The sequence below is a fragment of the Sebastes fasciatus genome, chromosome 15 (genome assembly GCF_043250625.1).
Source record: "Sebastes fasciatus isolate fSebFas1 chromosome 15, fSebFas1.pri, whole genome shotgun sequence".
NCBI lineage: Eukaryota > Metazoa > Chordata > Actinopteri > Perciformes > Sebastidae > Sebastes > Sebastes fasciatus.
The window spans coordinates 19,161,038-19,175,314 of record NC_133809.1 but is presented as its reverse complement, the minus strand read 5'-3'; the positions used below and the strand labels follow the sequence as shown (position 1 = coordinate 19,175,314).

General features: G+C 43.1%; 1 protein-coding gene across 3 annotated transcripts in view; it reads left to right on the top strand.

The window, feature by feature from the left end:
- The first annotated feature begins 1,285 nt into the window (after positions 1-1,285).
- LOC141783441 (regulator of G-protein signaling 6-like) overlaps positions 1,286-14,277 on the top strand; it is a 52,777-nt gene continuing 39,785 nt past the window's right edge. The window contains exons 1-3 of one of the 3 annotated variants that reach the window (XM_074660751.1): positions 1,286-1,349; positions 3,978-4,672; positions 7,489-7,584. In XM_074660751.1, the coding sequence (XP_074516852.1) occupies positions 7,501-7,584 (84 nt within the window). In that variant the 5' untranslated portion in view covers positions 1,286-1,349; positions 3,978-4,672; positions 7,489-7,500. The remainder of the gene's footprint in view (positions 1,350-3,977; positions 4,673-7,488; positions 7,585-14,277) is intronic. The other 2 variants (XM_074660750.1, XM_074660749.1) reach the window with 2 other exon arrangements.

Sequence of the window (14,277 nt, the reverse complement as noted above, 5' to 3'; positions counted from 1 at the left end):
AATCTGATCTGAGATGTGCAAAAACCAAGTTTCCACAGTTTGCTGGCTCCCTTCTAGCGAATACTTGAATGACCTGTGACCACGTGGCTACCCTTCCAAAAATGTCGGCTTCACCTCAGAGCGCCCATGGATGTAGTCCTGTGTGTCAAAATATGCATTTGTTATTAACCCATAAGAACCCACGGTGACATAGGTGTCACACGCCCTTTAAACGTTCTGGAAAGTTCCTTATAAAGCTTTATCCTTGACTTTAACTCATGGAGTCCCTAAGTGACGCATACTGAACATTCTGATGGGTCATGTGACAGGTCATGTGATTTTGTGTTTCCATAGCAACATTACCAAGATGTCTGTGTGCCAGGTTAGCACATGTGACAGAACTAGCTAAATTGAAAAAGCTTATTTTTTGTTGCTAAAGGTAAGAATCAAGCCATTTAAGAATTGTAATACTTAAATAACATGTCCTTTATTACATTTAACCTGTTGTGATCACATTTCTTGAACAAATTGATATAAAACAAATCAGATGAATATCGTTGAGACATTATGTCACATCGGGCCTTTAACCTGATGTGACATTAATGTCACAATAAGACAAATTATTATGATCTGCTCAGTTAATTTAGCTGATTCAATGATATTTAGTTAATATATTTTATATTGTTCAATTCAGGGCATATTAAAACAATTGTTAACAAAAAAATCATGTTATATTAATTAAATTATTAATAAAATGTATAAGGAAACAATTTTCGCCTATCAGTAAATAAAATAAACAGACAAACAAGATTTTTCTACCCTATATCAGTTATATTTCAATGCCATTTTATTTGTTTCTGTAGTATGGATAACAAGAAGCAATACAGTGTTCAGGATGCACTGGCAGTCATCCAGGGAGATGACAGTGATTTTTGTGTTGTAAAACAAATCTGAAAAAAAGATTTTGTTGTTAAACCTAAGAAGTAAAGTTATAATTTTGTGGAAATGCAAATAAAAAGACAAGTTTTTTGTTACCAAACACAAAAATACTGTCAGGCTGATTTATGTTCAAATGAGGAATACATTTACCATAAACGCCCAATGTGACGTATATGTAACTTTACAGGTCTTTAAAGACATTTAGAAAAAAAATTCAGAAATATGTTCTATGTGGTCTATTTAGTCTGTATTATAGCCCCCATAATTTTCCTTGAAGGAGAAATGGGTCCGGGTTCTTATGGGTGAAGCTAATATGAGACTTCAGAGTTAGATAAATCCCTTCTCTGTTTCCACAGTGTTTCCTTGAGGAGAGTAACAAGTAACAAGTCTACAGACATGCAGGCAGGTCCATGAGGCTGTTGAGCTACAAGGTAACAACATGCTCACAGTGATTAATGCTAACACACTCATGTTTTGGTATTTACCAGATGCACCACCTTAGTGTAGCCCACGCACTGTATATGGTTTAGCATTTTATTATGCTAACCTTTGCTAGTTTGACTAAACACAAAGCTGTGCTGAGGCATTGGGGCAAAAAAAAACAATCTATTCATTTTTGGGAGCCTGATATATCTGTTTATTTTGCACAATTTAAGACTATAGCTACAACATAACAAAAAAGATAAATGAATAATATAAAGTGCAGAGGCAAAAAACCCCACTGGGCTTATCTGAAGCCTCCACCTTTAGAGACAAGATTAATATAAAGAAATAATATAACTACATAATAGTGATAACAAACAATTAGGACAAGATGTATATATAATAACAACAATAACAATACAGTAAATATATCAAAAGTGTGTGTGTGTTGTGTGGAAGTGTATGGTTAGTGTTTGTGAGGAGGATATTGTTTAAATATCTATAACGACTTCTGGGTAATCATAACCAAACAACATTGTCAGCAGGAAAAAATAAAAAACATAAAAACAGATACATGGACAACATGGGGGAAAGCAATTACAAAACAGCAATTAAATGACCCTTTAAGCGACTTTTGAAACATTTGACCGATGAACAGTTTATTGATAGATGTGAAAGGCTACTCTGTAATTTGGTTCCCCTAAATCTTATCGAAAATTGACCTCTACTAGTGAGGAATTTAGGAGGATGAAGATCTCGAGACTGACCGGTTGAGTAAGAATGGACCTGAGAATTTGTTTTAAAATAGGTCTTGAACTGCTCAGGAATATTCTTATAAATAAAAAAAACACATATTTGAGAAATATTGATATCATAAATAGTAAGAATCTGGAGTTTCTTAAATAGAGGAGCAGAGGAGATGTGTGACTGATGGCAATCATCAAACAGTTAATGAGCTATTTCACCTTTTAGCATAACTAAAAGGAGGGAATTTCACACTACATAGACTGTTTCTTTGGAGGACACCAACTTGATTTGTCTAACTCAGACTGCTGATGCCTCATGTTAGCTTTGGATGAACTTCCCAACACATTCTGCATAAAATGAGGACTGTGGATTTTATTCCCCATTGAAAATGCATCAGGCCAGTATGAAGAGAAGGAACAATCAGAGTGACCATATTGCTTTCAATGTAAATACAGTATGGGCTTGCTGTAAAACAGATTTGAAAAAATTGTGAATATATCTTTTAAATAACTTCTTTCTATAATGAATGTCTCCATGTGGCCAGCAGTGTTGCTCTCTGGCAGTGCCGTGGCTGTGGACAGGCTGCTCAATAATTTAGCATTAATGCAGATTATAGCAGATTAGAGAAGTCCCTGTCTGTCTGTCTGTCTGTCTGTCTCTGCATGTCTGTCACCTCGTTAATGATGGCACTCCTTAATGCCGGAGCAGCTCATGGGACAGGAAGACGCGCTGATCGCAGGTCACTGCAGTGTGTGGATCACATGTGTGGCTTGTTGTAATCAGAGGGGATGTGGGGTTATGTCATATTGCTATAAGGTATATGTATAAATGTATACGTGTAATTGTGACAACAGAGCTCTAATAATATGGGGGATATAATATACCTGCTATTTTCCTGCTGAAAAGTATCAGAGGAATGTGTGGGGTAAGCACCGTGGGCCGACGAATGGTTTCACACACTAATAGGCACGCCACTCACGCGGGTGTGTGACCTCAGTTTCCCTTGGTTACCACATTTACTGACAACAGCAATTTTCAATTTTCCATCTGCTTTGGCCTGAAGAAAATTGGGCTTTTCTTCTTGATAATATCCTGTTCATTCAAGGTCTTCTCTGCGTTTGAGGAATATTTGAACCGCCTCAAATATTTTCAAAAGCAATGAAGAGGGGGGGCTTTACAGAGCCGGGACCTTTGCTTAGATAACAGCACACCGCTGAAAGAGAGAAGAAGGCACGGTGCAGAAAAGCAAGCAAAGATATAGCTCTCTGATAGCTGGTGAACTGGTTCTGTCAACACAAACATCTGTATGTGTGTGTGTGTCTGTGTGTGTCCACTCTGCATGCATGCGTTCACAAATTGGCCATGCCATGTATTTCTGGAGAATCTTCCTCGGGGGGCTTTCGGGATCTCATTTATTGCAGGAAAAAAAAAAAAAATTCATTCGTTGGGGTTTGCCATTTAAGCTTGACTGATTCCAGAGTTTTCATGATGAGAGAGGGAAGGAGGAGAACATAGACATGCACGAGGGGGAAAAGCTGGAGACGGAGACAGAGTGCATGTTTGCCATCCTCAAGCACAAAAATGGAATTTATAGTAACGTGAGGAGATAAAAAAAAGCTTTAGAAATACAAATATAAGTTGTGGAAATGTGTCTAACTTTGGATCATAGGCTGCTTAAGAAAACAAGCCTCACACACACACATAAGCTTTGAATGGAAATTGAAAAGCGTTATCTCTGAGGTTGCTTGTTCAAAGAGTCTTGGATATATATTTATAGCCTGCATCTCTGTGTGTGTGTGTGTGCGTGTCTGTGTGTGTGCTCAGTAACAGTAACTCGTTTTTATATTAGCATTTCAATATCCTCCTAATGAAATGTTTCTCATTTTCAGCATCAGTGGGCGCTGCTGCAGTGTGCATCTCTCTGTCCTCCTTTCCTCTACGCTGTGTATTCACATCTCTCACACACACACACACACACACACACACACACACACACACACACACACACACACACACACACACACATCCTCGCTCTCTGTCTTTCTCCTCCCTCTATTTTCCTCTTTATATTCTCTCTAATTCCTTCATCCCTCCCCCTTTTCCAACTTGATCTGCCTCTCTATTGCACAGCATCTCCCTGCCTCTCTCTCTCTCTCTCTCTCCCTCTCACTCTCTCTTTCTCTCTCTCTCACACACACTCACTCTTTCGCTCTCGCTCAGACTCGAGCACATGCGGACAGGGAGAGAGGGGGAATGAACGAGGTGCACACATGTGAGGATCTCCTGAACTGCCGGGGCAAGGCAGGACTTGTGAAGAGAGAAGAAGAAGAAGAAGAGGATGAGGAGGAATAGAGGAATACTGCAGTGACCAGCCAGCTTCTCTCTCTCTCTCTCTCTCTCTCTCTCTCTCTCTCTCTCTCCCTCTCTTTCTCGCTGCTTCACTGCTTTCATCACCCTGTCTTCTTCATCCCCTTCTCCCCCCACCCCCCCTCTGCCAATTACACCATGAACCTGCCTGCTGCTTGTTGCTAAGGGGGAGCCAACCGGGGGAGCAGAGTGGACCAGGCATTATTTTGTTTCTAAGGTAATGAATGCTTCAGTATTGGCAACTGTGAGGTGTCACAGAATGATGTTGCGTTGCACTAGGCTGGCGTGGTTTTGGGAGACTCACGATCACAATGTGTATCTGGAGCGCGGTTGTGAACTCTTTGGCAGTTTATTCAGTTTGTTTCAGTTGACTGGGCGTCTATTGGCTTGTTTACCTGAGCCGTTGCAGGGGGGGGTTCTGCCCTGTGAATACGAGTGTGTGCAGTGTCCTTTTTGTGTTTGTCTCCTCATAAATTGGTGTTTGCTTGGATTTGAGGCTGTGCATGTGCAGAGGCGCACACATGTACTGTACATGTTGGTGCCCTCTGTCCGTCTTGATCAGCAACTCTCCGTATTGCATCCGTTTCACTTAGACACAAGCTTTCAATTAACATCTCGGCCTCTCTGTGGAGTTAGATTTGCATGCTCAAGCAGCTCAATTGGGAGGAAGTTGTTCTCTAGAATTACAGCTTCCTGTCCACAAGGGAGCTATTGGCTCACTATTGTTTTTTAAGCAGGTGCTATGCAATCCATACTGCCTGCCCATCTATACGACCCTTGAGGCGGACGCAAAGATTAGCTGTCTAATGTGCTCAGACTCTAAAAAGAGCACCGACGTGTTGGCCAATGGGGAGTGCTGCACTCCGCACTTCTGGTGGCAATAACAAACAGTAAGGCGCGAGCTGATGATTACTTATTCACTCATGCGCATCACCACGCTCCGCGGTGGAATAGATTAAAGTGTTCAACTATGGTGACAAAGCCACCTTACATGTCTGCTGTTGTGCAAGCCGGTGGTACTCTGCATTTGAACAATTTCAATTGTCCCCTCTCTCCACCAGAGCCATTATCTGCAGTTGCTCAGACTTGTAACATTGCACGGCTACAATTACATAATTCAACTACTCCAAATCCCTTGCTAGCGGCCGGCCCTTGGCAAGACGAGCGTTACTAATTCAGTTAATGTATGAAGGTTTCTTATTGTGCCCGCTCATGTGTGCCTGTCATGAAATGCTATCTGTATCCACTGTGCTCGTTGAAGCCCAGTCGTCAGCGCAGGTCATGGAAATCCTTAGTTAAGCAGAATTAATTCTCCTGAGAGAGAGAGGGAGTGAGGGAGGGAGGGAGGGAGGGAGTGGGGAGACAGCCAAAAGAAAGTGATGGGGACTGTGTTAGGGGTTGTAAATAAATCCCTTAACAGCAGCTCTCAAAGCATGAAGCCTGAGGGTAGTTAATGTGGCGAAGTGCAGGCAAATCAGAGGTAACCATCATGTGATTGCGGCTAATGGAGTCAACGCTTAGCATGAAGACGACAACAAACATAGTGGCTCGCATTGACCACAGTTAAACTGTCAGTATCACCACCTCAGTGAGGGTTCATTCGTTATGAACATCAGTGTTCTTGTAAAGAAAGATGACTCATCTCCTCACAGCCACATCTGTGCTGTATACATAATTACTGCCATCCTGACTCCCCTGAGCCGATACTGTACTGCAGCAGTTCCCAAAACTGTGTTCATTTGAATTGATTTTTAATTGGATGTTATTTGACAGTATTGATTACACAAAAGTGGATACTGTTGCAATATTTTTTTTTCATACAATTGAACTGTCAGTGTCGTCAAGTTTGCATTTGGACTACTACCATGTAGAGTGGCTGAACCATTCAACCATTTATCCATTACCTTCATTTAGGGCTGACCCGAATGCTTCGAAGCTTCGACCGCGATAAACAAACTATTCGAATGCTTTGTTTTTATATATATATATATATATATATATGTTATATTAATTATTATTAGTTATTCTCAGACGGATATCGCTGTTTGTTGTGTGTAGAGGTGCGTGTGTACAGTAGTGCGGCAGCGGCACTGTCCCAGACACTGAAACGGGGGAGATGGAGACAGACAGACAGAAGAACATGCTGCTTACTCACCAAAGCTTCAAAGCTCAAAAAATGGTATCCGGGACAACCCTACCTTCAGTTAAATATTTCAACTTTTAGCTAACGTTATCTATTTCAACCATTTTTCCAAGTTAAATTTAGCTATTTCGACTAGCGTTGTATTTATCCATACTTAAGCTAACTGTTTGAGCAGTTGATTTATTACTTTTGGCTATCTATTTCAATCATTTATCCAGGGCTGCAACTAACCATTATTTTCATTGTTGATTAATCGATTAGTTGTTTGGTCTATAAAATGTCAGAAAATGGTGAAAAATGTTGATCAGTGTTTCCCAAAGCCCAAGATGACGTCCTCAAATGTCTTGTTTTGTCCACAACTCAAAGGTATTCAGTTTACTGTCATAGAGGAGTAAAGAAACCAGAAAATAATCACATTTAAGAAGCAATTAATCGATTAGTTGATAACTAATCGATTAATTGTTGCAGCTCTACTTTAATCTATTACTATTCTATCAAACTTTCACACTCAAGTGTTCAGGTATTACAGCTAACTTAAAATACTCCACAATCTTTCATGGTAACTGCAGAAGTGCTGCCTGGTTGGGAATCACTGCTGCATTATTGTACGTTCAAGATTTGACTTTGCAGCTTGGTTAATATTCAGCTTACATCAGCCTACCTTAGCTCTCTTATCTGTCCCCACTGTGACAGGGTGTCTCCTTTACGAGACAGCAGCATACATTTTGGCAGCTGAATGTCATGACGATAAAAGCTGGAGGAATTTGGGTTCCCGGGGGAAAATAGAAATGCTGACTGATGTTTATCGAGTCGTCACTTTGTGTTCCTTCCACCAGTCCAGACGATGCTGGGGGCGACGTGTTCATGCGGTTCATCTGTTTCTTCGACAGGACTGAGTTAAAATGGCGGAGGGGTCCAGAGACCAGGGAGGCGTGGGCATTACTGATCCAGAGGAGGACTCCCCCAATATGATCGTCTACAGAAAGGTAAGGCTGACTCTTATGTGTGTGTGCTACAGTATGTGGCCTGTATGAATGGAGAAACTGCAGGCAATGCCCCGTAGACAGTCCTGACAGCCCGCTAGTCCGTATCAGTGTGTATCTACCACTCACTCAGGTGTCAGGAGGCCTCTCTTTCAACCATCTTGAAACAAGCTCAACTCTTATCTCTCCTGCCACTGTACTATACCATCACCCTGGCAAACTTCAGCCCTCCAATGTTTTAATAAGCTCTCAATCCTGTCAGCGAGGGGTTCGGGCAGTGAGAGCTCCTTTTAGTGTCGAGGGTAATTACCTCGTCCCCGTGGTGCCTCACTTTCAATAGCTGCTGTTTGATTGGATAGGGTGAGCAGTATCGGTGGCTAATTACGCGAATGTTCGGCTGGGAGGAAGTAGCTGGGTTCTCGAGGGCCGGGATTGGGAACGGCCAGTGAGGGGGTGGTTACTCCTCTTCAACCGACGAATAGCTCGTTATTTCTCTGCCAGTACTCTGACAGCCCACTTAAAAAAAAAAAAAAGAAGCTTCTTTTGATCAGACTTAAACCATGGGATCCACTGCTACTATACCCTCGAGCCTGCTGTCTTGATTACGGTAAAAAATAAAGTGTTCTATAAGCAGGCCGCAGTTGACAGATCCTGTCCCACTGTCCCAAATCTGTTGTTTCATCCCGCTCCTAATGATTGTCCATTTATAAACAGATTAGTGGAGGGGATGGGCCGAGACGAGATGTGAAATAATTGTTGACAGCGGCTGCGTCAGTGGTGAAATTTCTCTTTCAGGCGTGTTGTTAAGTATGTGTCACTGCGGCGTTTAGGGCTCGGTGACAACTCGAAGAATTTCCTGCAAACCTCCACATTCGTAGTAAACACCTCAAATCTGCAGCTCACCCGGAAAAAACTGTCAGGACCTCCTTTGTACTCGGAAACTTGATAAATCTCTCGCGCTACTTCTGATAATGATGCTACTGGGATTGTGTGCTCTGAACAGAGTGTCACACGTCAGCAGTTGGCAGCATAAAAGGCAGTGGAAGTGCACTGCCAGCAATAATTCACTCGTCTACTGTAAATTACTCAACCTGTTAGGTAGCAGAGGGCATTTCCAGTCTCTTAAAGTCTCTGCCAGGAATCCGGGAATGATCAACAATAATCAAATAACAAGTACGACCGTCGTGAGACAAATGGCTTCTCTCCCTGATGCCTTGGATTTCATGGCAGGCGTCGCATTGCCGTCAAAAAATATTTGTGTACCGCATGTGGGTCTGTTCTACATGCTTTCATTGTTTATTCAATTTTGTCATTATCCTCCGTGTATTCTTGGAAGCTGTCACGCTGCAGAGAGAACACACTGTAGTTGCAAGTAAAACCGGGTATTTTCACAGATTTCACGGCGGAGCTTCATTATGTAACGCTACACATGCCTGGAGGCAACGCATTTAAGAGGCTAGTTTTTGCTTGTCAGGATGCTGCCTGAGGAAATATTCATCATTTCATGTTTTAGTCATACGCAGTGACAGCAGACAGATGATTCTGAGAGGGACAGGATTTTTCTTTTGGCCCTTGCCGCTTTGAAAAGTGTTTTTTGATTTGAAGCTTTTGAGGAAGAAAGCTGAGGATACAAAGTAGCTGGTTAAGAAAAAAAAAGCATTCGCATACAAAGAATATAATAATTTGACAGCAAATATTGTTGGTCTTAATGTGGTACCTGACCTTTCATTTAACAGATTTAGTTTCTTATATTTTACTCTCCGTTCGACTCACTAGCTGAAGATGTCAAATAGGGCCAAACAATAGAGAGGTGCTGGGTCTTTGAGGGCAGAGCGCCCATGGCCTCTGGACTCTGTGGGTGGGCAGGCTGGCGCAGTGTGAAGGCGCTGCTTGCAGAGAGGCAGATGGCCACCAATATGCTCGGCCGCCTGGGAAAACACTGGCAGCCTCATCCCAAAGGCCTGAGCCCCTGTCAGCTGGAAGACATCAGCACCTTACTGCAAGGAGCAAAAGGCTAGTCAAGAGATAACAATATTTCAAAGTGTGGGCAGCATCTATTGTGAAATGTATGGGTTTAAACGCCTTTACTTATAGGGCCCTATCTGTTGCAAAACTGTTAAGTTAACTGTGTAGGCAGTTAGATGAAGGTGAATGTGATGTATTTAGCCATTAGGGAGGCTGAGTGCCCGGGAGGGGAGGAGGTTGTCTCTGTCCATGCAGTGTAGGTGCTGCAGTACTATCTTGCTCTGTCTCTCTCCTCCCACGAAAATGAGGAAGCGAAGCAAAACAATCCAATAACTACAGGACGTCTTATTGCCTCGAGAACTTTTGGTCGAAACAGAAGTAGGTTGCAAACGTACTGTAAATGCACACACACACACGAATTCATACACAAGCTTAATGCCGCTTTAATGCACACACTACCCGTTACGGTTGTGTTTTTCCTTGCTATGTTTGGCATGCTTAGCAGACAGAATACGGCGGGGTAGATGAATAGGATTGGCACCAAGAGACGCACAAAAACTCAAACCATTGATGAGAAGCGCTACTGTGCCGGGAAATGCAATTAAGCTTAAGGAGAGAGTCCACTTTACTGCTCGGATGGGGTAAAGCTCAAAAACTATTAATAGCTAACATCTCTCGTCCCTAAGTGCGTGTGTGTGTCTTCCCCTTTTTCCTCTCTTTGACTTGGGGGCCAAGACTGCAGTTCTTCCGAGCTGCGATGGCTGCAATGGTTTTTGACACACACACACACACAGTTAATTGTCGCCGAAGGACCAAAGCACTCCCATCCCACCCACGGAGAGTTAAGGATTCCTGTTGAACTCCCTCCTCCGTTTATTCAGGTCATTAAATGTTTGATTGGATAATTCTTGGCAGTCAACTCATACCTGAAGGCGGGTATTATAACCATAGTGGTGCAATCACACAAAAACCTTTATCCAGATGAGTTTTAGGAGCCATTAGTGGGTAAATATTAGTAATGAGCCATGCCGGGAAGTTCAAAGACACTACTTGGTGCCAGTGGCCTTTGGGTGTGTGTAAGCTTTAGCACTCTATTAGCAGAGAATACAGATTGGTTGACAATTGCAAATGTGTTATTTTCTAGCTTAATACACTACATTTTCTCTGTTTTGTAAATTGATGTAAAAGTGTAGTGCTCTAAAAGGTCCATCTGTAATATAAATCAGTACTGAAAATCCACCTTTTAGCCTCACTCTTGAGATGGCAATGTCCATCTGTGGGTTGGTCAGTCCACCACTTTGTCCAGACTGAAATGTCTCACTAAGTGTTGGATGGATTGCCATGAACTTTTGTACAGATATTGATAGTTGTCAAAGGATGAATCCTGCTGACCTGGTGATCCTTTGACGGGGGCAGGCTTCTCTTTTGTCCTTACATTTCTGGTCGATGCGTCCTGCTTGGGTTACTGTAAGGCAGGTTTTGTTGGCAGACTTCCCCTTTTGATATTTGTTAGAGAAAAATAAAGAAGCTGTTTGCTGCTGGACATGCTTCTCCTTATTTCCTCATCAAATCTGCTCACTTAGGCTAACCCAAGATGCTCCGTTACATTGATTTTGGTAAATGGCTGTATTTATATAGCACTTTTATCCAAAGGGCTTAACGATTCGCCTCTCATTCCCCCACACACTCACACAAGCTACCATGCAAGATGACGGTCTGAACATCAGGAGCAGGGGTCAGTTGGGGCTCAGTGTCTTGCCCAAGGACACTTGTACATGTGGACAGGAGGAGTTGGAGATCGAACCACCAACCTTGTGATTACGCTCTGCCTCCAGAGCCACAGTTGCACTATCCGTTACTTTTTAGCTCAGCATTCTCAGTATAGCTTGCTGGCTAACTCCGCATTGAGATTTGTGTTTGGTGCTAATTAGCAAATGCTAGCATGCCAACACGCTAAACTGCGATGGTGGTAAAAATGTTACCTTCTAAACATTAGCATGTTATAACCGGGCGGCAACCTCCGGGTCTGAAAAGTGAATCCAATACGGAAGTGCCTTAAACTTGCATTCTTTCCAACAGCCAGCAGGGGGCGACTCAATGTCGCTAACTTTGGGGCTAACCCCCTCCACTTTAATCAGCAGGTGGCCAGCAAGACACGGGAACTTGGCTTTACTACTTGGGTCTTGAGGAGTTGTTGCATTTATTCACTGACAGTCCAAACTGTACAGACACTGCACTGCTACATTCACAGTTGTAACGTTACTACTCATACCCACTGTCAGTCACACGCTCGCTCCCTCTCTCCTCATGTCTCTCGACCGCACACTTCCTAACTTTACGGGCCGTCGGGCTTGCACTGGCTAACAGAAACCTGTCTTGTCTCATCACCCCAAAATACACATGGACTTTCTAGTAAACAAACACAAAGTGCGTCCTACGCCCCTTCCCCCTTCCACTGAAATTTGGTCTCCTTCATGTTGCCGGTGTTATGTCGAACTCAACGGCCTCGACTCAGCAGATGCGCACGGCCTGTCAGACACGTTAGTCCCTTTATAAACAAACATAATATTACCATAATCACATCATATTGCTTATTACTAATGCAATACAAGCTGGATTTAGCGCCGTGACGCCGACGGCACAGGTTGCTGATGTCGGCTACTTTTCAATTTGCAAGAATGTGTCATAATGACAAATGCCGGTCCAACCGGTTGGCATAAAATCAAACCGGTGTGAGCTCATACACCGGACAGGACCCGCGAAACTTGAAATCGACCTTACTCTAGTAAACATTGTAAACAGGGGTGAGACTGTCCTTGTGAATGACCGGTCACTACCACGGCGTTGTCCGGTCTGGGTGTTTTCGTCTTAGAACTTTCACCCTTTCACAGTGCGTTTTCAGTTCATGAAAGTTAATCGTAACATTTTGGTCGCTGGCCAAGGTGGCGAAAGCCAAAAAGCAAAAATGGCGACGGCTAAAAACCAAGATGACGACGGACGAAATGCCGAACTCAAGGCTTCAAAACCGTAGTCCACAAACCAATGGGTGATGTCACGGTGACTACGTCCACTTCTTATATACAGTCTATGGTTATAACATTGTCATTATGAGCATGTTAGCATGGTAATATTAGCATTTAGTTCAAAGCACGGCTGTGGCTAAATACTGTACCACCTCACAGTGCTGCTAGTCTTGTTATGTTTTTACCACCTAATCCCTTTCTTTTTCTCCCCCACCGTTTCCCTTTTTCTGCCTTTCTTCCGCTTCTTGCTAATTAATAATTGAAGCTCATTTCAAGCATTCCATCTTTGGAAAAATATCTGCTCCTCTGAGACATCATATCCCCCCCCATTCATTTATTCATATCCAGCACATTTTCTTCATCACTTGGTATTTATATCCATGTGTGCTTCTAAATGTTAAGAAAGAAGGACTTAAGGGAAAAAAACAAAGGCTATAAAGAAAAGACGTCTTTTAATGCCTTAATATAACACCGTTTGTAAGGCAGCTGGACAGATCTTTGAAATCACATTTACATGAACATTACAGTGCTGTGCTACATGATGGTGTTATCATCACACCTTTCCAGGAGAGCTTTTGAGTCTAACCTAGCCTGAGTGATGGGAGAAGATGAAATTACTGTCAATGCCAACCTGAGCCTCCCACACCGTCCACAGCAGTGACTGTCAGCTGGTTTGGTTTAGGATGATTTATAGACGGGACACAGAGGGAGTTCCCGCCACTCCTACAGTGCGGATGATATGGACACACTGGAAATATGTATAAAATTACTGCAATCACACTACCAGAGAGAATCTCCCTCGAGTGGCAGGAGAAGATGAAATTACTGTAAACAGCAACTTCCCACATCATCCATTCGCCTTCCACAGCAGCTGGTTGGGTTTGAAGAGCCACTGAATCGCTCTAGCTCTGCTGGTCAAAAAGGAGCTTTCCTGCCTGTCTTTCTGCTGCCGCCCCATGAGTCACTCTCTCCTCTCTCTCTGAAGTGCCCCTGGGGCCCATGGAGGGTATATCTCTCCTCTTCTAAGTCTAACCTCCATCCGAGGTGTCTATGGGCCACTACTCGCTGTTCCGGTGTGCACTTAAGATAGCACAGTCCAGCCGAGCGCTCTGGATATCGCTTCTGCAGCTGTAGGGGACGAGTTCTCCCAGTGTTTTATCATGTATGACCGTTTTAACACCGTCTCCACTTGCCTTTATCTGACACGCTGGTATGGGCTGAACCATCAGGGTCACGCTGAAGCATGTGTGCCTGTACTGTATGCTAAGTGCCAGTGTGGGTTGCTGCTTTTCTAGTTGGGTCAATAAGATAAAACAACAGTAACAGTGTAAAGCTCCATCTCTTATATAACCAAATGTGTTGGTCTTCTTTCCCGTTGAGCAGAAGGACCAACACATGAAAATCCTGGAAGTCCACTGAAAAACGAATCATAATTGGATAATAATTCACAGTGTTTTGGCAGCCTGCGCACTGTGTTGACAGGATTATTGACCTCATCCATAGAGAATCACTGTGACTGAAATAAAAGGCTTTTCTCCAGTGAGGAAAGTCCTTCCTGTGCCAGTGCCTCTCCTGGTCTCTCTCCCTGTTTGCACATTGCTGGCAGTGTGCTCTTAAAGGAGCACATTTAATAATGCAGCCAGTCAGTGTTTCTGTGCTCCTTATTGGGATTGAAGTGTAAAGCTGCATATGCATGCATAGGGGTGAT